The sequence below is a fragment of the Phocoena phocoena genome, chromosome 10 (assembly GCF_963924675.1).
Source record: "Phocoena phocoena chromosome 10, mPhoPho1.1, whole genome shotgun sequence".
In the NCBI taxonomy this organism is placed as follows: Eukaryota; Metazoa; Chordata; class Mammalia; order Artiodactyla; family Phocoenidae; genus Phocoena; species Phocoena phocoena.
In genome coordinates, this window is record NC_089228.1 from 48811182 (window position 1) to 48835479 (window position 24298).

Genomic DNA, 24298 nt, shown 5'->3' on the forward strand with positions numbered 1-24298 from the left:
CCTCTGAAAATTGGCATTCAATGGATCCAAACACTTTTCAAACTCAGTCTATCACGTGACTGAAGCTGGCCCTAAGGCATTTTTTTGGATGTGAAAATGGAAAAAAAAACTACAACATCTGGGCAAAGCCCACGGCGTAACCTCCGAGACTGCCGGGTGGCCAGTGTGCTGCCCTCCCTTCGCCAGGCCAGCCCTGCAGTAGCTTAAGGTTCCAACTCCCTTGAAGAATTCTCCAGCAACATAAGAGAACAGCCTCCTGAACATCTGCAGCTACTCAGAGAAACCAGCGGTGCTCTTATATACCCTCATCTAGTGTGGAGTGGGTTTTTTTTTTCCTTTTCACATTAATCCTGTTGTTGGCTCCCTTGACAATGTCTGACACGTGATTTCGCTCACCAGAGGTTTTCTGGAGGCCTCTGTAGGGGATCATGGATCCTCACAGTTGGGAGTGAGGCAGCTGACCCCGTGCTCAGCCTCGCCTGGCCTTCTGCACTGTCCCTGTATAAGCTCAAAGCTGTCGCCTGCTTTCCCCACTCCTGAAAAGGCTCTCATTTGGCTGTCAGACATAAGCACCTGACCTCACAAAGGGCTGGCTCTCTCAAGGAGCTGTGCAGGACTTGAAGATGGAGCACAGTTACCATCCAGGTACATACAGAGACCAGAAAATGGTGGAGTGATGAGGGAACACAGACATGCATCCAAAACCCTCAACTCCATCACCTCCCAGCCAGAGGTCCAAGAGTGGTTAGAGGTCCCTGATGAGACGCTCCTGGTGACCCCACAGTCCAGCTGACCCAATGAGTCACTTCAGCGCAGTTGGGTCTTGCAAGCATTTGTTTCATGCTTATCATTCCGAAAGCGGGAGTCGGGCAGCATGGAACAAGCTCTGAGAAGGCAGGAAGCTGATGGCAGCCTCCCCAGGGCCAAGGACATCGGCTGGCTGAGGATGTTTAAGACCTGGTGGCTGACTGAGCCTTGAAACACAGATAACCCTTCAGCAGGCAAGAGGGGGAAGGCACAGCCAATCAAAGCAGAATGAGTCCAGGCCCTAGGGCTTTCCATACGGGGTTCATGGCATGGATTCCCACGGCACGTGGGCAGGGCTCTATAAAAGGACCCATACATTTGGAAACTTACTCCACAGTCAATACCCATTTAGCCCTTCTGATTGCATCAGAGAGAAAGTTCATTGTGGTGCCAGCATGTCTTTAATACTTCCACAGCACTCTGTAACTTCCCCTTCTAACACACAGGAAGAGCGGGCCGCTTCTTCAGGGACTTCAGCAAAGAATGAAGCCCAGTTAGAATTCAACATCACTGTTGTGTCTTCAATGTATTTTTGTTTACAGTTACTTTCTCTTTTGGCAGGCAATAATTGGTGTTCCACTTACAGGAGTGTACAGTTTCTGCTATAAATTATTTTCAGGCAAAAGGATGATTGAAAGAAAAATTAGGAAATAAAATACCGCAGGTGGTGCACGTTTGAGACCAAAAAATGCAAAAACCACGCAGGTGGTACGTGGTTGTACACGGATATGACAAAACCTGGGCCTGTGGTGACTCAAGTGCCAGAAGTGCTGGGTGAGCACAAGAACTAAGACTGGGAAGCATGAGGGACACATTCCAGGGGTAAAGGGTCAGTCCACCTTGACAAGAGCCCAGGGCATGTGTGATGTGATGCAGAAATGCGGCTGGACAGGTAAACTGAGGCCAAGTTGTGGAGAGCCCTGAGGCTGAGGGGAGGTGTGTGGGCTTTCACCTGTGACCGTGGGGACCCACAGAGGTTTCTAGGCCGCTTCACTAGTAGAAGGGGGCCCATCCCCCAAACTGGGGCTTGTGGACTCTGAGGGAGAGAGGCCAAGGAAGCAGCAAAATCTGCCTCAGCTCTGCTGACCAAGTGAGCCTTGAGAGTGGATCCACACCCCCAGGAGGATGCAGTGTATCATAAAATTAGGTACACCTCAGAGGCCCCACCAGGGCTGTGAAAGGAACAAAATGGGACAACGCAGCCAGCCTGGAAGGCAGGTGTCAGCCAGAGCAGTTTTCTATGATAGAGATACTTATCGCCATATATGGAATGAAAACTTCGGGGGAAAAAGGAAGAAGGGAAAAAAAGATTGGAATGGGCTTAAAGAAAAAAAGGAAAAAAATACCTAAAGATAGCCTAAACAAAACACACCCAGCGCCTAGCGCCTGCCTCCCTGCCTGCGTGCCATATGGTGTGTGATAAGGGAGAACACTTTTCTCTCTCTTCCTTCACTGTCTATAAATCCCAGCGCCAGCCCCATCAAGAAGGCTGCGCTGTGCTCTCACGCCCTGCCGCCCTGATGAGCAGCTCCCAGCCCCCGGCCCCACTCCAGGAGGTGGCCAGGCTGCCACTCCCTGCCCCCAGCATTGCTGCCTGCCTCGGCCACACAAGGGTCACTGCCTTCACAGCTGTTTTCCCACAACTGGAGAAACCACAGGCCAAGCCAGCTGGGCCACATCGCGAACAGCCAACCGGCCCATTAGCATTCACCTTCACTGGCTCCCTCTGCCAGTCCCCAGGGTCCTCTGCTATGACACAGACAATGCCTGGTAGAAAAAAACTTCCCACACGGCTATAAATTATCATCCACCTTGAGCATCTCCTGAACCATAAAGGCATCAGAGGCTTGTGACTTCCTGATGGATCCCACCACCCCGGTCTCCTTGCATGAGAAAATGGCCAAGCAATAACTATATCCAAATTTTTCTAGGTCCAAGAAGCCCTGCTGAAGCCCTGCTCTCTTGCTCTTCCTTAAAATGACCCAAATAATCCCATAAAAGTGTGTGATTGCTCTGTGCTCCTGAGCTCTGCCTTCATCCTCCAAATTCTTCTGACCCCCATCCAATCTCTCTCCTTGTCAGCAGTGTTTTGACTGATGGGAGAAGTGCCACTTGTGGGATGGAAGGATATCGGTCAGGGTGACCCTTCCAACTGGATGCCCAGCTAAATGTGAATTGCAGATAAACGACAAATAATTTTTTTAAAAATTCTTTTAGGATAAGTAAATGCACTATTTAGGACATACTTATACTAAAAAAAAATTGATTTGTTGTTTACCTGAAAATTCAGTTTTAACTGGAAGTCTAATATTTTTATTTGCTAAGTCTGGGAACCCTAGATATTAGGACATTGCAGGACCAATAGCCTGGGGCAGCTCTGCTCTTCCCCAGTTAATCCTCAGAAGCCACCACAGAAACAGCTCTACCTCCAGCCTGCACCTCATTATTGCTGTTTTCTGAGTGTATTTTGCAAAGCCCTGCAGGCTCTGTGTGGCCCTATCCCACAGCCAAGACTCCTGGTAGCTACATGGGAAGGGGTAACCTCTCAGTCAAAGCAAGAAGTCGCAAGAGCCCAGAAGGAAAGTATTCGTGGAAGAGACCAGCATAAAGAAACCAAGGGAAGGTCTTTCCTGGTGGCACAGTGGTTAAGAATCCGCCTGCCAATGCAGGGGACACGGGTTCAAGCCCTGGTCTTGGAAGATCCCACATGCCGCGGAGCAACTAAGCCCGTGAGCCACAACTACTGAGCCTGCACTCTAGAGCTCGAGAGCCACAACTACTGAGCCCTCATGCTACAGCTACTGAAGCCCGTGCTCCTAGAGCCCGTGCTCTGCAACAAGAGAAGCCACCACAATGAGAAGCCCACGCACCGCAACGAAGAGTAGCCCCTGCTCGCCGCAACCAGAGAAAGCCCACGCGCAGCAACAAAGACACAACACAGCCAAAATTAAAATAAATTAAATTTTTAAAAAAAGAGAAAAGAAACCCAAGGGAAGACGCCCCACCTCCAGGAAGTGTGGAGACGCCAAGTGCAGGCACTTGAAGGCCTGGCAGTGTTTGACTTGACGGCCTCATACCCCCAAGGGTGCTCACAAGCCAACATCATCTAAGACCCAGAGAGGTGGGTGGCTTGTTGGCTTAACAGGAGCATGAATTGCTTTATAAATGGCCTTCACTGCCCAGGCCTGAGGGCAGCTGGTCTGGGCAGGCCCCTGCATGCGTCCTGGCAGGAGACAGAGCCCAGCCCCACTGAAAAGCATCTCAGGGGCATGGACTCAGGCTCTGGGCCAAAGTGCCATGGATGTGTGGGGCATTTCTCTATCTACAACCCAGAAGCATGCAGAAGCAGCTGTTACTCTCCTGCTTTGGCACTAACGACATAATAATAGAAGGACACTTCATCTCCAATCCGTAGTCTATTTTTGTTATCATCCAAAAAGCCACTGGTCATTAATAATGGTTGAACTACATGTAATCATTTTTGTAAGTCAAGAATGTTAGAATATTGGCAATTACGTATGGTCCAACCGAATAATAATGCTGAGTGCCTGCTGTGTGGCAGACTCTGTGCAAGGTCCTTTAAGTATATCCATCATGTAATGTTTAATTCTACAACCACCTTTTAAGGTAACTATTTTAGAGATGCAGAAACTAAGACACAGAGAAGTCAAAATTCTCATCCAACTGGACACAAAGTGGGTCTGTGTGACACCAAAACCCACATTCATCTTACCCATCATGTGGCTTGGGTCATGGGGGTCCTTCCACCTCCTTTGCTGTCTCTGCCTGGGGGTCAGTGGCTGGCTGTTCCTGCAGCAATGGGCACCAGACTCCCAACCTGACAGGACCTGCCTACACAGGGGCCTCTCTGTAACTAATTGAAGCCTGGCCTCCTGAATTAGCAGCAAAGTGTATTTAACAAATAATTTCAGTAGAAGAAAAACATTTTGAAAGTTTATTTAATTGAGGGGAAAGGGACCATAAAATGCACTCCTAAAATAAACAGGAAGTAATCAAGAGAGGACAATCAAGCCAGTTGTAAAAGACCTTAACCTTGACTATGAGCTAATATGTAGTGAATCACCGAGAAAGGTATCAGGCACAGTGTGATCCAGCACCACTGCTGACTCAGAGGCATGTGCTTCTGTGTCTCTCCACTGAGAAGACTACTGAGCCTCACAGAGGGGAGAGGACAAAAAACATCCGAAAAGAACAAGGCAAGGCCAGAGAGCACTGCTGGTCTCCTGGCCTACCATCACCCCCCTCAGAGGCTAAGACCAGCACAGTAAGATCAATAAAGAGCTGCCCAACTCCAACTTTAAAAGAAGAAACGAATGTTCTCCACCTTGTAAAATAAAATTTTGAAAGTCAGAGCATATGTAATGCACAATAAAAGTTTCCACCAGTTCCAAATGAACATCTGTAGAGATCAAAGTTTGAGGATAAAAAGAACTGACCTTCACATGGGCCACGTAATGATGACACGTCACCTCCAAATGGACCAGTTGCAGCTTCTCTGAGACCTGACCCATGGACTCTCCCAGCAACACAAAGTAGACCCTGGGCAACTGGCTCTTTTCTTTTTTGGCCATATCAGCCGTCAGAACGTAATTCAGGCCTGCCAATGAATAAGGTCAAAACATCAGCGAGGATAGACACAGTGACAAGGCCCCCTCCAGACCCCCTCAGAGGATCATAAGCACCCTTCAGACAATACCTAGCCCCCTGCTGCACAGAGGACTGATGGCAGGCAGCCCCGATCAACACCATCTCAGAGAGAAACATACAGCCAGACACCCCCAGAATCCAGAGACACTGGGACAGCCCTGTCTTCCTGGGGATGCTCTGGGAATCACACTTCACAGCTCCCCACAATTTAAACCTCACGAGTTATCATCTGAGCCACCAATATACACATCAATGGTTAGTTGTACCTAACACAATTAGTGTCCTGAAAGGCAGGACAATTACAAGGAATACTACAAGAAGCTGCTGAAACCACCAAGGCTGCATGGAATACTGACTCCCATAAAGAAACAGGACATATGCCCCACACGAGGGAGGAATCACCCAATAATTCTGACTTGCTGCACAGCTGTTGCGTCGGGCTCTATAACTGCTACATCTACTGGACCGTAGCCATCCATGGTCCACTGAGCTGGGCACTGTGCAGGCATGGGAGACACATCAAAGAACAATGAGGGCAAACTCCTGCCCTCATGGAGATTTCACTCAGGGAAACACAGGGGCGGCTGAAGCTGACTTCGTTCCTAGGCCGCCATACAGTGACCAGTTTTATGGTGCCTATCGGTTCAACAAAACCATGACCACTGTGGGGTCTGTACTGGGGTGCATTCCCAAAAAGGAAACCTCATCACCTTGTGCCTCAAGGTGTAATGCCAGATGGCAGAACCTACTGTGACACAATGTGGGACTTTAAAAAATGGTCACGATAGAGAACACACATTGGATAAAAAAACCCAAAGGGTTTCGCCTCCATTATTTCAGAGTCTGTCAGTAAGTATGGGACAATGTGTTTTATTAGGTAAATATGGCTTTGGTATTAACAGACCCATTTCATTGCTTTTCTGTCCCACAGAACCCTGTTTCAGAGGTCAGCCCCTCCATAACACTTTTTTATGTAACACTATCTTTTAGTTGCTTTGTGGATTCAGGGGAACGTGGTATTTTTAAAGTGAGAGAAAAGGAGCTTCTGTCCCTAAAATGACCAGATGAGACTGCTGAGCAGTAGGAAAGCGGATGACCCAGCCTCTGCCCTGGCTCCACACACCAGCCTCCTAGAAGCTGGGCTCTTGCACCAAAAAAAAAATCAGCCTAATGCCTCCTGGCATTTAAGTATGTGAAGCTGGGGCCATGCGGATGGCTCTGGCTTTTAATAACATCAAAGGGATCAGCCACTGGGGGAGGTACGAAGGAGGAAGGTGACCTGGATTGGCATTCTGTAGCTGCCACAGGGTATATTTTTGATGCATTTAATGGTTTTCCTGGGCCTCTGCCATCTCAGGGACCTTGCCAGGCCAAGCTGGCAGATTCCTGGTCAGCAAGGGCAGGTTTGCCCCAGCTTGTTTATTTCAGCAAACAGCTGATTTCCAAGGCAAGGCTAGATCACCAGGAGGTACCTGCGACCTGGATGATCCCAGGAGATACTTTTGGGAACAGAAGAAAGCACATGGGAAAGTACTTCAACAGAGAAAACATGGGAACCTATACAAGATTTACATACCTGCTCTGATGGTGACAGTGCAGGAAATGGGGTAGACTCGTAGAATGTCTAACCTTTTGGGCAAGCCTAGGGACCATCTACATCAAGACCCTCATTTTTCAGATGAGGAACTGATGGCCCAAGAGGGAACAAGACTTGCTGCAGGCCAGAGAGCGGAATCTGGAACTCTGCTCATCTCCAGTGTTGGGCTATTCCTACCATGCTGGTTCTTGGTGCATTTTTTATATTATCAGACAAAAAACTCACACTCTTGGAATGCACAGACAGCAGAATCTGCACAGACAGCAGAATGAGTATAGAGATTTGGAGCTGAACTTTGGCTAATTTACTTTCTCCTAATCACAATTTCCCTGAGCAACAGCCAAACAATAAGAATATGTACAACATAAATGAAGTGAGTTTCCAAGTTCCATTTAGCAGGATCAGGACTGGAGATGGGTGTTGCTGGAAGATGAGCGAGAAGACCTTGGTGGAGTAACCAATGTGGTGGCAGCAGCTGCTGAGTGGGGTCCCCGCTACAGCCCCCCACCTGGCCGTCCTCCCAGGTGAGAGAGCTACAGCCGCCCTCCCCTGGGTGGGCATGAAGGGTGACCAAGGAGAGAACAGAGGGTTTGAACCATCTCGTCAGCAATGAATGGCTGAGCCCAGAGAAAGCCTGGGTGGAAATGAACACAGGAAGACAGAGCAGATAGCATCAGGGCCCCACCTACATCCTCTTGGCTTTTACCATTTCCCTGCTGTCCAGCCCAACTTCCAACTGCCGGCACCTGCATTCCCTTTCCCGAGGGCTTTGGTGGGCATGGCACGTACCCGTGGGCATGGCAGGCCAGGAGCACCAAGGACTAAAGCCCCTGGGGCAGCGCTCAGGAAAGCATGACCCCAGCTCCCTGGTCCTTTGGGTGGGGTAACCAACCGTGAGGTGTGTTCCACACTGGCTCCCAGACTTCCCTAGCAGGATTCTGCTCCCGCCGCCCTGTTACAGTGGTAACTTGTTTAATAACACACCCTCTATCCAGCTGCTGTGATGGTTTCTAGTCAACTTGACTAAGCCACAGTATCCAGATATTTGGTCAAACACCCATCAGGATGTTATGATGAAGGTACGTTTTAGATGGGATTGACATTTAAATCAGTAGACTTTGAATAAAGCAGATTACCCTCCAGAATGCAGGTGGGCCTCGCCCAATCAGTTGAGTGCCTTAAAATGTAAAGACCAAGGTCCCCCCCAGAAAAGAAGTGCTGCTTCCAGACTGCCTCTGAGCTATAATATCCATATACACACACCCTCTTGGTTCTGTTTCTCTGGTGAACCCTAATACAGCTGCCTTCCCTTCCTATCTCATGGTCCTGCTTTCCTACTGATGTTTCCTGGGATCCCCTCCTGAATCAACAATGCGCACTCAAATCCTTGATATAGGCTCTGCTTCTGTAAGAATCTGCATTAAAATGGGGCAAGTCCAGAAAACAGAATGAATTCCACCCTCCATATGTGCCAAGAACTGTGCAGATACTTTACAAACAAACATCAAGCTTAGTTCTCCAAAACCCCATCTCACTGCAGAATTGTTGGCCCAATAGATTCTTCTTGCAACTCAAGGGAGGGGAGAAACAGCTGAGTTACTAACGCCAAGCTGAGGACCACAACCGCTGCTCTGCTATGGGCAGAGTGTACACACGCCAACACACTCACCTACCAGATATTTCTAAAACAAGAAAGCATACAATCAGACAGACCAAATTACCCAATTCACCAAATGCAATCATTTTGGAAACATTTCCCCTTTTGAACTGCCTACTCAGTGCTTCTCCTTGATTTAAAATTTATTTTGGCATTTTAAATTACACAAAAAGAAGTCAGCACCTTAGCAAAATCTCTCTTCTAGAACAAAACCAGAGACCCATGATGGGAAACCCAGCCTGAGTGAGGAGGTAGCTGCCAGAGTGGCAAGAAGGGTGGACCACCCTAAATCCCTGAGCTCACTGCTAACAGTTTTGATCAGCCCCCACCCCAAGTGTGTCTAAAAGGGAGCCCCGCCTAAGAAGCAGACGAGATGCCGGAGAAGCAGCCTGACAGCCCCTTGGCTCGGCGGCCCACGCCGTGGGAGCAACAGGCTGGTGGAGTTGCTAGCGGCTGCCCCCAGCCCAGTCAGCCGGGGCCGGGGAGGTGCTGGTTCTGATTAGGGCCTGCTCCAACAGCACACTTCACATCCTCAGCTCTCCTTCTGGCAGCTTGTGTCCCTGCCATGTCGAATGATGTCATCTTGATGGAAAAGCTGATCAGCCCAGAGTCATGCTTCCAGCCTCCTCCTTTCCCTGCCCCCCAGCTGGCTCCCCAGGGCCCCCCACACCGGCCCGGGCCAGCATCGAGCCAGCTGTCTTGCATCAGCACGGCTCTGGTCGCTCCCAGAGAGTTTTGATTCATTCCCATTCTCCATCAGAACATGATTTCAGCTGTGAAATTCTACTAATAAATCCTCCTTTGACTTACTCTGAGCTTCCCTCGGAGTTTTCCAGGAGAGGGGAAAAAAGGCTATTTCCACTTACCTAACTTTTCTCGCCCTCCCCCAAAGGAATGAGGTGGTAATTAGAATAGGATCCCCTCCCTCCTCATAGAACATGGATTTGCCTCATTATCCCGTCTCCATGCTTCTCGAGAGACCAGAAGGAGCTCAAGGAATGTTCTCTGTGTGCAAATGTTCTCTTGAGTAGAAACACACCCCTAGGACCAGAGGAAGGGTCTGGGGAAGCTTGCTGGTGTCAGACTTATTTCTGCCACTGGCTTGCATGACCTTGGTGCCATTTATCAGGACCTGGGCTCTACTGCTTGTCCAGGGGTAGGGCAGGCCCCCTGCTCACTCACAGCTTCGCCAGGCTATACGAGAGCCACAGCAACGTGAGGGAGCTGGGTCAGAGCACAGAACACAACCACTTAGGGCTCAGCCCTGCCTGGTTTCTATTTAGTGCTCCGGGGAGAGTCCAGGATTGCCAGCTCGAGTCTCAGCCTCCAAGGGCTGACAAGTGCATTTAGGCTTCAGCCTGGCCGGCAAGTAGGTACAGGCCCAGCCCGTGGGTAAGGGGCAGAGGCCTCTCAGGCATGGCCTTCACCTGCCTTGCTTATGGCAGCCAGGAGGCTCCCAGGAGCCACACGCTGCTCCCCAGGCCAAGAATGAAGGTTAATAAGACTTGAGGTGAGCCGAACTCTTGTTTTAAATGGCTTGATGAAATCCGTTATAAATGTGTTCTGGGGGTTGAGTTGGGCATGGTGTCTGCACCCCAGGACGGAGCACAGGGCTGACCACACACACTCCATGGGGGCAAGGACCTTGACTGGCCTATTCCATGCTCTGTGCCCAACACTGGGCACAGAGTCTGGCACCTTTCAGAAGCTAATAACTATCTGTTGATTGAATGAGCCAACAGGAGTTTCAGTGACTCCCTGTGATGGATTTAAGAAGCTGCTGCTTGGGCTTCCCTGGTGGCACAGTGGTTGACAGTCCACCTGCCGATGCAGGGGACACGGGTTCATGCCCTGGTCCGGGAAGATCCCACATGCCACGGAGCGGCTGGGCCCGTGAGCCATGGCCGCTAAGCCTGCGCATCCGGAGCCTGTGCTCTGCAACGGGAGAGGCCACAGCAGTGAGAGGCCCGCGTACCGCAAAAAAAAAAAAGCTGCTCTGCTCGGCTGGGACTCTGCAAACCTCACTTCTGCCTTGCCAGTAGCTCTCTGGGAGGCCCTGCAGACATGGAGAGCTTGAGGGAGGCTGCAAGCCTGGAAGAGGAGAAGGGGCTTCCCATGAGCTTAACCCAGCAACAGTTTTCCATGGAGGCCGCCTCCAACAGCAGTTAATTCTCGTTTCATGTTTCCCCCACACCTCAGAACCAGCCTCACTGCACCCCTCTGAGGTACCAGCAGCACCAGCCACTGTCCCCTCCTCTGAGGTTTAGATGCCAGGTCCGCAAGGTCGCTTCTCCAAGCTTCTAGGTTCTGATGACCCCAAGGAAGTGGTCCACCACGTGTATAACCTTTTCCCTTTGTTCCCCTTGACCAGAGGTTCTCAAACCTAAGCCAGCTGCAAGCTTGTTAAAACACATTTTGCGGGCTTCCCTGGTGGTGCAGTGGTTAAGAATCCGCCTGCTAATGCAGGGGACACAGGTTCGAACCCTGGTCCGGGAAGATCCCTCACGCCACAGAGCAACAAAGCCCGTGAGCCACAACTACTGAGCCTGCGCTCTAGAGCCCGTGAGCCACAACTGCTGAAGCTTGTGTGCCTAGAGCCTATGCTCCACAACAAGAGAATCCACTGCAATGAGAAGCCTGTGCACCACAACAAAGAGTAGCCCCGGCTGGCCACAACTAGAGAAAGCCCACATGCAGCAACAAAGACCAAACTCAGCCAGTAAATAAATAAATAAATTTATATATATTAAAAAAATTCCTTTAAAACACGTTTTGCTGGGCCCCACCCTCAGAGTTTCCAAATCAGGCAGAATTCACATGTCTAACAAGATTCCATGTACTGCTGTGGCAGCCGGTCTGGAAACCACCTTTGAGATCCCTGGTGCAGACCTAGAAGTGGTGGCTGCTTCCTGCAGTTACTTCCGGGTCCTCCATGACCTGCTTAACTGATTCCAAACGTTAAACGCTCTCTGTTCAAATAACTGGTGTGGTTTCCATCTTCCTGGATGGACCCTGCCAAGCTGTCACTGGCGCCAAGGCAGAGTCACCCCCGTAAAGAACCTCTGTAGTTCCCACAGCATTGCCAGAAGCCGCAGCAGCCCCTCTAGTGGCTTGGGTCATCAGCTGGCCCTGAATGTTCTGTGACCAAGTGAGGGCTTTGGTTTTTCCATTACCAACACAGAAAATGAAGAGGCAAAAGGAGTCCCTTCTCTGTGTGTATGCTTCAGCCCCATCACGTCCCAAAGGAGAGAAAAAACCAAAGAGATGACTATAATGTCAACCGCTTACGGCCCCCCAAGACATCCCCAGGGTGGTCCCGCAGCTGAAGATGCCAGCAGATATATGCCACTTCGGACAACTGTTCCGAAGTACCTAGCACACAACCGGCGCCTCTTTATTGCACTGCCCAGGCTGTCTTGCCCAAATGCAGCCGTTCTGCTGACAGACTCAGCTCTGGATAGGCAGACACTGAGAGGTGCCTAGAAGATGCCCACTTGCCAAGCACGCCATGCCAAAACCACCACTAACATGCTCTTGTGCAGCTGCCAGCAGTGAGAGCAAGGAAGGCTCATAACTGGAGTTCCAGCCCTGGGCTCCCAACACAGAGGCCTGAGCGATGACACTGAGCTGGCCAGCACTGGCTGCTGGGCCTGGAGGAGAGAGGAGGATGTCTGTGTGCTGAAGGTGCTCCCATCCTTCCTGGACATGGAAACAGGGGACCTGATCTTCCCGGTGGTACAGAACCAAGGGGCTGCTTCTATGCTGCACTCTGCCCACATCTGGATCCACCTGGCTACTTTGCCTCCACCTGATTCCTCATCACACCATCATGACTTCCCATCATTCCCTCCTCAAACTCTCTGTATTCCCCTGCCGGCTTATTTTGCGGCAGATTTCTACATTTCTCCCTTTACTGCGAAGACTGAGATATAGCTCATTTCCCTGAATGGCAGAGGAAGGGACAGAAAATGCCAGGGATAGAAAATTTCCTGCTTTGCCGTACGAATACCCAAAGTCTCCAGTTATCATCCTCTTCATGCCTGAATCTTAAATAAATGTGGGCAAACATCCCCTTAGACTGTCAAGGGATGTCTAATTTCATCAATGAACCCATGTGGCAGATGGAGGGTAAGGAAGTAACCTGCACTGGGGCAGGTGCTCCTGCTCAACGTTCCACATCCTAAGGTGGACATTAGCCAGGTTGCTGCCCAGGAAGGCAACACTGGATGTCATCCGACAGCCTGTCTCTTCCATCATACCCCAGCACTGAAGGGCCATTGCTAGCCTGGACCTTAATTATAATTCTGCCTGGAGGTCAATGAAAGGGGTCCCAATGACTGGGGTCAAGGAAAGGGTCCCCGATGACCAGGGTCAATGAACAGGAACCTGGTGGCTGGGGTCAATGACTGGGGTTCCAGAAGGATCCACTTGTGGGGGGCAGCATGAAGAGAAACCCATATCTCCTCCTGGCTCAGCCCCTGAACCTACAAATCAGAGTTTGCTCTCCCACTGATCTCATATGCTCTGAAATCACTCTTGCTCAAAATTTGCATCTTGGTTTCTTCTCCTCTATTCCTGCTCTACCCAACTTACCTCCATTTTCACCACCACAGTGATGTAGTTATTGAGTCCGAAAACTGTGTATGCAGCTTCAGGATCAAAACAGAAACTCCTTCTATTTCCCGTTAAAAACTCCGTGAGGACACGGCTGGCCCGTGCAGGCGAACGGTAAATATTTGTCAAATGAACACACACATGAACTATTAATTGCTTGCTGTTCTTAGAGTTGTAGAGTAGTTCTGCTTATTTTTAAACACAACAGAAGTAATCTTCAACTCAACAATTCTTTTAAAATGTTTCTTAATGGAGTTCAATTACATCACAAGTTGGTATTGATAAAGGACACACCATCTAATTAGGCAGAGGATATATGAGTCCCAAGACCATCAGAACATTTTTTTTCCTAGAGACTGTGGTGCCTTAAACAATTAGGGAGGTGGTGGGAAATCATTTTTGGGAAGCAATAGTATCATCAGACCAGAATTCAACTCTTGGCTTCACCGAGACCTGTATGATCCGGACCAAGTATCTTTTTCTCACTGGGTTGCACACAAAAAGTTTGTTAGTCCTCTCTCACTAACCAAGTCCCAAGTTCACAGTAAATTTATATTCAGTTTTGAAATTTCTTTTTCAAAAATCCATATAAAAAACACAAGGCTTCATTGTTGAGCTTATTCAATCCACCTGAAGATCAAGAGAAATGCCAATGAAACAGCCTAGAAGGATTAGCATACTGTTAAATAAGGTAGAGCATTCAAGGTGCGGCGGAGAAATGGAATAGTGTGTGCACCGTGAGCTCTGCGTGTCCGGGCGCCCACATACATGTGCTCCAAAGCAGAGCTTCTCAAACTTAAATGTGTACCAGCATCTTGTGGGGATCTTGCTAAATGCAGTTTCTGGTTCAGAGGTTCGGATCAGGGCCTCCGATTCTGCATTTCTAACAAGCTCCCAGGAAATGCTGATACTGCTGGTCCAAGGACTACACAGTGAGTAGGGAGGGGAGACACTCATGACACAAAAACTGTCTAAGAAATTCAATGAGTCCAGGTCCTTAATAGTGGTGGTGTTTATTGTTTTGTTTTGTTTTTTTTCATTTTCCTGGAACTCTACTTTCTATTATTCAATGTCTTTCAAGTTAAAAGACCTCTTAATCTGCACAGCTGCTCCAGATTCATTTCCTTCAGGTGATCACACACTTTGAATTCTAATACACACTGATCCTATCTTGTTCCTGGGCTTGGCCCAGTCTCTGGAGCTGGGCCAGCAAGTCGTCCTCTCCCAGTCAGAGAAACGGCAGAGACAGCTGCCACTGGCCAGGGTTCGCCTGCCCCTTCTCCAACATCTGAAGCTAACAAAGCAGCTTCCCCACCTTTTGGAAGCCCGAGCCTTTGTAAAACTCAGCAATCCTAATCCCACCACCCATCCTCGGTCTCTGATTCCACGGTAAAGAACACAAGCCCCTGACATCTGACTGGTGTTGCAAGCTCAAGGGAGAGCCTCCAAAGTCCCACCACTTCTTTTTTCTAACTGCATGGAATGTTCCAGAAGGGCCAGGCTATTCACTGCATTTCCACAAGCCCCACCACCTATCCCACCCATGGCCCAGTGAGGTTTCAGTCTGGTCCATGGACATTTGCAGAAAGGATGCTTAGAGTCAAATATTATTTGTCTGAGAGCTAGAGGTTGCAATGAATTGGAAAAACAATGGTAAGAAAAGAAGAGGGGGAACCTCAGGGGAAAGGGCATCTAGCCTGTGGGCCTGCTGCCTACAAAACCAGCTGGGATGCACAGCAGGAGGGAACCCCAGAAACATCCCCTGGCTTCCCACGACCCCACATGCCCACTCCAGCTAAGATGGCTATGCTGAGCCCTGACTCGGTGGCTCTTTACCTATTTCTCCTGGAACGTGCTTGCCGTGGAAGCTAAAGCAGGCGGTGACATTCAGGCAGTTCACAGGCTGCTGGCCATCGTGGCACTGGGGCGCCGTGATGTTGATGGAGGTGGGGAGGAAGATGGAGACATCCACCGTGATGACGGGTCTCGCCCTACAGGTCAAGAGGAAGGCGACTTAGTCACGGTGAAGAGCAGCACTCAGAACCAAATGAGAAGTAAACCAACAGGACAAATCCCAGGGCTTCAGCCCAGCCTCTAATTAAAGTGTGAAATAGCCCAAGAGAGAATGGCCAGGGTGCTCTGCAAATCCTTTTCTCCAGTTTCTCAGCTTATTTCCCAATAAATGAATGGTTATCTTCCCAATAATGAAGGCAAGTTAGTTGTTAACAAAACACATCCATCTGCTTGAAGCCGTAAATGAACCACAAGATGTTGAGAGATTATTTAAAATTTCACCAGTTAAGTTCTGATTTCCATTATATTAGGAAGATAGGAATAGATTTAAGAGGCGTCCCTATAGGGGATGCTGTGACTCAAGAAATAGATACATAAGCAGGAATTCCCCAAAGCATTTACTGCCATTACAAGCATGAACTGCAAAGTCCCATCCAGTGGGTCAAACCTACTCTCTTCATTTACTCCCATCAATTCATTAAGTATTTTTCTAAAAGACCTCGATGAATGGAGTCCCAGCTGGTAACACCAAAGCACTTTAGAGCTGAAGAAACCAACCTGCCTGGTGGTGGGACCAAGTGAAACCCAATAAACCACCACACTCCTCTCACCGACAGGGATCACCCCCCAGGGCCTGATGGATGGACTCCATCCATCATTGCTGGCCTTCTGGGGACTCCCCGGGGGCTCCCCAACAGAAGCAGAGGTGAATCACACCACTCTGCTCTTGTTGCAAACATCTGCTGAGGGATGGTTCACCTAAGCTATGGCTTAACCTTCTCCCCTCCAGGCCTCACAAAAAGACCCTTTTACCTCCAAGGTGCCCCGGCCTTCACGCCACTGGGGTGACATAACAAGATTAAGGGGCATTAGCAGCTTGAGAACAATGACCTCACTTGTGTTCAGTGATCCCACAAAGAGCATCCAGGGGGACAAGACAGATGGGAACCAGGACCAACACCAACTCTGAGAAAAGAAAGCGTTAAGGAAAACCTCAGAGAAAAAAGGAAGCGAGGAGCTGCATGGCCCAGATGGGGTTAGGGGATTTCGCTATTGCCAGCACTGCCTTGAGACATGGGTCAAGAGAGGAACAGCTGTGACAGGTAGAAAGGAACTGCAGGATCCCAGAGCAGATACAGCTGTAGGTCTAACGAAAGTCAGACAACAGCGCTGCCTGGAAGAAATCCAATATCCGGTTTTCCAACTTCCTTCTGGGTTCATCCTTGGAAAATACTCGAGTGTTCCTTAGCACCCCTGGCACTTGGATGTCTTCCTTCTCTGTGTTCCCGACACTGTGTTCACACCTCACCTCACTTACTAACTAAGGTCACTGTCCATTTCCAAACCCACTCCACCCGCCCTGTAGGCCCTCCGAGGGGGGTGGGAATCCTGGTGAGTTCATCCTGATATTCCCAGGAGAGTAAGTATTCAAAAACACTTGTTATATGAACTTACTTACAAAACAGAAATAGAATCACAGATGTAGAAAACAAACTTGCGGTTACCGGGGGGAAAGAGTGGGAGGGATAAATTGGGAGATTGGGATCGACATATACACACTACTACATATAAAATAGATAAGGACCTACTGTATAGCACAGGGAACTCTACTCAATACTCTGTAATGGCCTATATGGGAAAAGAATCTTAAAAAGAGTGGATATATGTATAACTGATTCACTTTGCTGTACACCTGAAACTAAGACAACACTGTAAATCAACTATACTCCAATAAAAATTAAAACAAACAAACAAAAAACCTTGTTAAATGGGTGAAACCTCCTCTCCAGGCCAAGGGATTGAAAACCACAGGAGGAGCCAGTTTCACAAAACAGGGCGTCCACCCTGTGAGAACCCCAGCTGCCCATGTGTCCTGCCAGTCACTGCACAGAAGCAGCCCAGGCCCTCCTATCACCCCAGGACCCCCTAGTGGGGAGGACACTTCTTCTCCTGGCAGAGCCTGGCAGGGGAAGGCGAGGTGAGTAGGAAGCAGAAGTGAGTGGTACAGACAATAGGACCTCCATGAGCCATTGTTTAAAAAAAAAACAACAGTCCTTTGAAATGACAGACCAGGACCTTCACAAGCACATCTCCAACATCCATCAGATCAGTTCCCTCAAGCCTTTTTGTTTCAACTCCAAGTATTGTTTTTGGACCAGGAAAAGCCCAGAAATCTTTCATAAGCCTCTCTGATCACTTCCTTTGATCTTCAATGGCATTAACACCAAGCGCCTATCACCCTAACACCAGGCCTGCCCTCTCAAGCTAATCCCAGAGAACAAACTTCCCGAGGGCAGAGCTTGGCCAACCCACACCCCTGGGGGGCGGGAGACTGGGTTTCACAGTCTGAGATGAAAGCAAAGGGGCACCCAAAGACAGCACTGCAAATGTGCTTGAAACTTTAAAGAAGCTGGTGGCTGGAACACTTTTTTTTTAATTGAAATATAGTTGATTTACAATGTTGTGAGTTTCAGGTGTACAGCAAAGGGATTCAGTTACACATATACATATATCTATTCTTTTTCAGATTATTTTCCCTTATAGATTATTATATGATATTGAGTATAGTTCCCTGTGCTATACAGTAGGACCTTGTTGTTTATCTATTTTCTATATAGTAGTGTGTATATGTTAATCCCAAACTCCTAATTTATCCCTCCCCCCACCTTTCCCCTTTGGTAACCAGAAATTTGTTTTCTATGTCTGTGATTCTATTTCTGTTTTGTAAATAAGTCCATTTGTATCATTTTTTTTACATTCCACCTGTAAGTGAGATATGGTATTTGTCTTTCTCTGCCTGGCTTACTTCACTAAGTATGATCATCTCTAGGTTTATCCGTGTTGCTGCAAACGGCATTTCATTCTTTCTTATAGCTGAGTAATATTCCATTGTGTGTGTGTGTGTGTATATATATATATATATATATATATATATATATATACACACACACACACCACATCTTCTTTTTCCATGGAATACTTCTTTCTGATGCTTCTCAGATAGTTCAAATTCTGATATTTGATTTGATCCTGATATTTAACTTCCAGGTAAATAATAAAACCAGTCAGAATACTTTCTGACGTGGTGTTGCTCCAGTGACCCTGGCCTTCTGTGGGGTCATGTTGCTTGCAGGGCAGAGACGGGGTCGGGGGGGACACATAATGAGCCCGCACCCTGGTGAAGGTGTTAGACCACTAACTGGGATATCCCCAAAGCCATCCATTACTCCAGGGAGCTACTTCATGTCTCAACAGGTCAATGCACAGAGCAGAATGAATGAGGGAATGGGATATGGTGAGCTTGGCACCCCTAGAGTAGCGTCACGGCCTTCCGCGGACCTCCCCATCCAAGCCGGTGCTCCTGGCCCTGCTCCTAAAGCCTCCCCTCCCCGGGAGTGCTTCCAGGCGTTCTCTTCCATGGACTCTACATCTGGCCCCGTTAGAGTTCACCTCATCCGATTCAACCCTCCATCCCAAGCTGGGGTCTGTGGTCTCCCATCCACGTGTCACTGCCTCGCTTTATGTTTACGCTTTATGTTTACACCCCTGGGGAGGGCTGTCCCTCACATCAGAGGACAAAAGGAGACAAGCCCCTCTGGGTTAGAGCTCACAGCTACAAGCTTATATAATACAAGAATGATGAAAATGCAGAACCTATGAGATGTGCCTTTTGTGCCAGAAGCTCCCAGTTTGGAGAGGGCCTGGTTTCCACTAAGAGAAGTGGGGGAACACGTTTTATTCAAGGGAAATCTTAAGAAGCCAGGGCACACTGCTCAGAAGAGGGAGGGAAAATGACTTCATGAGGCCACCAGCCAGAGCCCTGGCTTCACAAGTCCAACAGCAACCATCTGGAGCTATGAAAGCTCTTCTACCTGAAAAACTACCAACCCAGAAGAAGGGTGATAAAGTAGAAATCCAGTCCCGTGGGGAGAAATTAAAGGACCCATCTTACTGAAGTCAGCACCTGAGGGACACAGCCGCCACCTTCAAATACTGAAGGGCTGTTATATGGAAGACAGGCGACCAAGAAGCAGACTTTGAGGCAGGCAAATTAAACCCAACTGATGTCAAAACTGCTAACATTTACTGGGCACTTAAACCAGGCACTGTTCTAGCTCACTGAGCTCTCATAAGAACTTATGATACCCAGTGAGGTAAGTACTATTATTGCCTTTTTAACAGATGACAATCCTGAAGCAGAGGTTACCAGACTTGCCCAGGAAACTCACCTTGTAAGGGCAGAGTTAGGGTTTGAGCCCAGACCACCCTGCCCCAGAGTTTACACCCTTAACCTTAAGGCTATTCTGCCTCTTTAACAATTTAACATTTGTCAGGCGGTGGGGGGGGATGTCATATTAAATTTATTCATTTCGTTTCCAACATGATTGGCCATGTTAAGCCAACTCTTAGGAAAGAAAGAACTTGAAAGCCAAAGGCCCTTGAGGCTATGCGTCTTGATGAGAGAATATGATCCAAGTCTCTGTCTAGAGTATCCCTGGGGTGTTGTTCATCATCTTTTGTAAATCCTTAGAATATTTATTATCTATACTGTTCATACAGCACCTATCACATATTTCATTATATAGCTGAGGTTTTATGATGTATTTATGGCTTGCTTTAACTAATCCCCTTGGTGTAGAATGGACAATGCCTGAAATATTATGTTTCCCCACAATTCTCTGCCCATTGTGGTGCTCAATAAATGAGTAGTGGTTGATATTAGAAGTATTATAATTTCTGGAGTAGCAGAGTCATTTCTGACTCAGGAATTTTATGATCATTATCTTGAAAAAGTAAGTTACACATGGATTTTCTGACTGCTGCCAATATGACAAACCTTGAAATTAGCATTTGTCAGTTAAGTGTGTGCAAAGTAACTAGCTTGAACAATTTAACATTTTTCATTACCTGTGGGTGAACTGGTCCCCTCAGAAGTTACTAATCCCCACCCTGGGCACAGAGGAGGCTGTGTGGTACTATGGTGGAGACTCAGAGGAAGGCCCTGCTGAACGAGAGGAATCTAGGGTGTGGAAATCCATGGCCTCTGGGATCCCTTCCAGCTCTAAGATCCTACTAGCCTATTTTAGAAAGTTCTGAAATCAGGTTGTTAACAAAACCTATGAGTTGGCTCCCGCTCCAAAGTGTAATGTTGCCTTCTCTGAGTCACAGAGACAGAAATACTTGGAGAGGGTTCATGGGTAGGCCAGCAGCCCGCTGGCCTTTGCAGGAGAGATCCAGACTGCATGGGCTTCACAGCGAGGACTGGGCCTGAGCTCATGTCCCTCACCCTCTGCTGCCACCAAAGAATGAGGGGGCAGGAGGCTCCCAGGCCCTGGGGGGCTGGGGACTACAAGGTGGGAGAGCCAGGATGAAGGGTGCAGGGATGAAGAGATGGGATAGAGCAGTGCCATGGCGCCCACAGGAAATGACACCATGGAGCTTCTAGCATCCTAGAGGATGCTATCCTCTCACACACGTAAACCACTCAAGGCCCACCGGCTGGAAACCCTGGGATAGAGGATAACAAGAATGAAAAAACAAAGGCAGCATTCGCACTTACCAAGCACCTCTGCCTGCAAGGAACAGGGCAGAGTGACTGCTAATGATGAATAACTCCCCTGGGCCCCCCTTCCCCACCAAATTCCATCCCTCACCCACGAAGAGCCAAGAGGAAAGAGAGAAGCATCTCACCTTAGGAGAACCACACTGTCCGACATGAAAGCTCCAATAGTTACATCTGAAAACCACAAGTTTACAGATTCAGAAACTTGCTGAAGCCCATTTCACCCACCCGCTGTCAAGGGGCTCCACGGCAATGGAGGCCAGCCTCAAGGTCAGGGGGCCCCCCTGGGCTCTGAAATGACTTTGTAGGAGTTAGAGCCACACTACCCCATATAGCAGTCAATCACCAGATGTTGCTGCTGAGACCCCAAAACGTGCTGGTCTGCACTGAGATGTGCTGTATGTGTAAGACACGAAACAATTTTAAAGACCTGGTACCAAAAAACATTAACGATCTCATTAATAATTTTTATACTGATTGTATGTTGAGATGATAATGTGTTGGATACATTGGGCTAAATTAACATTATGAAAATTAATTTCACCTGTTTCTTTTTATCTTTTTAGTGGTTACTAGAATATTTTAAATTATGTAAGTGGCTCACATTATATTTATTTTGGACATCAAAGAATCAGAGAGGGGGACACTTGGAATTAAATGACTCTTGGGAAAAGCTCTAAGTTCTGTAGAACATGTGAATCATCTCCGTTCCACCCCTCACTCTATGTGACCCCGGAGTCTCTCTGTGTCCTTGTCTGCACAATGGAGATAATTATCCCCACTGTCTTCTTCAAAAGTTGACAATATTTCATAATAATTAAATCAGAATATATTTATTACACACTTGTTCGATATATTTATTAAATATATTAAATCAGATATTAAAATCAGAAAACTCATGAAAATACTTGGCAAACTATAAATCAAGAGAAGTGTTAGCTGGTAATGTTTATTCCTAAAAAATTTAATTTAGGAAGTATGCATTCATCCAACAGCTCTCTGCCTTTCCTCCCCTCAAATATAAACCTCTCAGCCCTGTGGTTCCCATGACTACTTCACAGAACCAAGCATCTGAATCCCTACATCTACACGACGTCCTCATTAAGGAAAAACAAAGAGCATATCTGTGGATTGCAGGGCTGCTAAAATTTCTGCACTTGGGTATGCTTGTTAATTTTGCTATTTTCTAATAGCCTTTTTAAATTGCCTGGATATTTGAAAATAAAAGAACCCGATGCACTTGCCATTTCTTTTAGGAAAAATGCAAGGCAAGAAATCCACATCCGTCGTGAAGTGTGACCATACCTGCTCACCATGCAACTACAGAGAAGCAGCCTGGGTTCCTGTCCACAATGATGTGGTCTCTGGTGCCCTTAGTTCTCTGAGGCTCAGTATCCTTGTCTGTAAACTGGGGAGACACCCCCATCTTTAGCTACCTATGGGGTAACTATATGATGTACATTGCACAGGGAAGCATTCTGCACATATTAGAGGGTTAAACCAACGGTAGGTATTATTTAGGGATGGCTACAAATTGCCCAGAACAAGAACTGCTTTCTCAAACCTAAAAAGACTCGTACAAGATTGCATTCATTTTCATAGATCCTTCTGAGGCATTTTAAATGGAAAGAAACACTTTCTCAAGATAGCAAGATGACCTAGAGTTTCAGGGACATTTCTTCTGAATTCCATGATGATTTGGGGTTTTTCCAAATTCTTCTCTTTGTTTCCTCACCTCACCTACTCCTCCATCCCCTTCAGGCAGCAAAGGAACCACTACTCCATTGCCCAGTCAATTTTACCTACACCGGATATCACTTGGGATTGGGGTTTGAAATCGTACATTTTTCTTCAGTCTCAGTCACCACAAGGCATTAATTAACCCTGAAGACAAGCCAGCCAGCCTTGAATGGTGAAGGTCTGTTTTGTCCGTCAGGGAGATGACATATGACATGGTTTTCTTCCTGCTCCAAGTGTTTCTTTCAATACTTGTCTCACGGCGGGGGTGGGGGTGGGGGGTTGCTCAGTGCCTTCTTCATTCTCGAGAGGAAGACGCCTCCGAATATGCTCAAATATCAAGGCAAACATGAGGCTTCACTAGTTATCATTTTAAATGTGGGGAGTGCTTTTGGTCTTTAGCAGAAAGACTTGCTGCCACAGAAATTACTGCAGAAATCCACCTTCCTGGTGCTTAAACCCTTTGGAGTAGAACATTTTAAAACTGAAAAATAAACTTTAACACTACTTTCATCTTAAAAGTCAAACACCAAGCAAAATACCCTATTCTACTGTATGAATTTTCCTAATCCTAAATACAGGTCACATCTGTGATCACGCTTACCAGACTGGTTATCTTTGCTTATCTCATATGCTTTTAAAGAAAAATAGCTTACCGGGATAGCCATTTCCATCCATATCAATGCCTCCTGATATGGACTGACCAAACATCCGCAGGACTGGACTTATCTTCCGCCCAGAAAGTTTCTGAAACAGACAATAGAGAGATTGAGTCACCAGAAGGAGCACGGTCACAAATAAGAACCAGTGACTGTTTTAGGGCAGCTTCCCTAGGACACCTGGCCTTGAAGTTGTTCAAAGAAAAAAATCATAGTCCGAATTTTATCGGGGTAGGGGGTGGGGGGCTTTAGCAGGCAGTTGAAGACCATGCACTCCTTTATTATTACTTGCCTTAGTCAAATGTCACCATTTAAAATTTTTTCTAAGCTCAGTGCTAATGAAAAAGCCACCTAGATGAGTGTGTTACTGTTTTGATGTGTTGAATGAAGTTCCAAATGGATCAAGGTTAACTTCCGTTTCTAAGGGAGGTTCTGTTTTGTGCTTATACAGGTAGAGCTGGCTGAAATTCTAAGAACATATTGTCCTTATATCTCTCTACCCAAACATGTACTAAACATGGAACACTCCTAAGAGGCACACGTCATCTGTTCCCTAGGTGGACAGGAATTAGCAAGGCAGCTCTCAATCAAGCCAACCAAAAGATCTACAGGCTCCTGAGCATCACAGACAGGATGAAACAGCTCTACCTAGTACATCTAGAACTCCATGGTCCTGAACCTTCTACAAACTGTAGGAAATCCAAAAACTTAGCTGAAGCCACCCTTCTTCCTAAAAGGCAGCCTTCAACCGACCATTCAGCACTGACAGCTCCTCTGCCACAGGGCACGCGAACATCTGTACTTATCTCTCCTTCATCATTAAGTTCAACAGATGCTAACACAACACATGCTGTGTTGGTCCAAGAATATTCATTGTACAACCAGCCTTTGTCACACATCCATGCTTGTGTGGCACAGTTCCTCACAAAGATATCAAACTTCCTGAATCAGAAAAGTGCCATGTTCTGGGATCTGACCTGTTC

General features: G+C 47.6%; 1 protein-coding gene across 1 annotated transcript in view; it reads right to left on the bottom strand.

The window, feature by feature from the left end:
- The window catches only part of ITGA9 (integrin subunit alpha 9), a 350005-nt gene that overhangs the window by 258248 nt on the left and 67459 nt on the right, over positions 1-24298 (bottom strand). The window contains exons 12-15 of the mRNA XM_065885198.1: positions 23313-23403; positions 21048-21093; positions 15180-15334; positions 5265-5425 (exon numbers count right to left, since the gene is read on the bottom strand). Of these exons, the coding sequence (XP_065741270.1) occupies positions 5265-5425; positions 15180-15334; positions 21048-21093; positions 23313-23403 (453 nt within the window). The remainder of the gene's footprint in view (positions 1-5264; positions 5426-15179; positions 15335-21047; positions 21094-23312; positions 23404-24298) is intronic.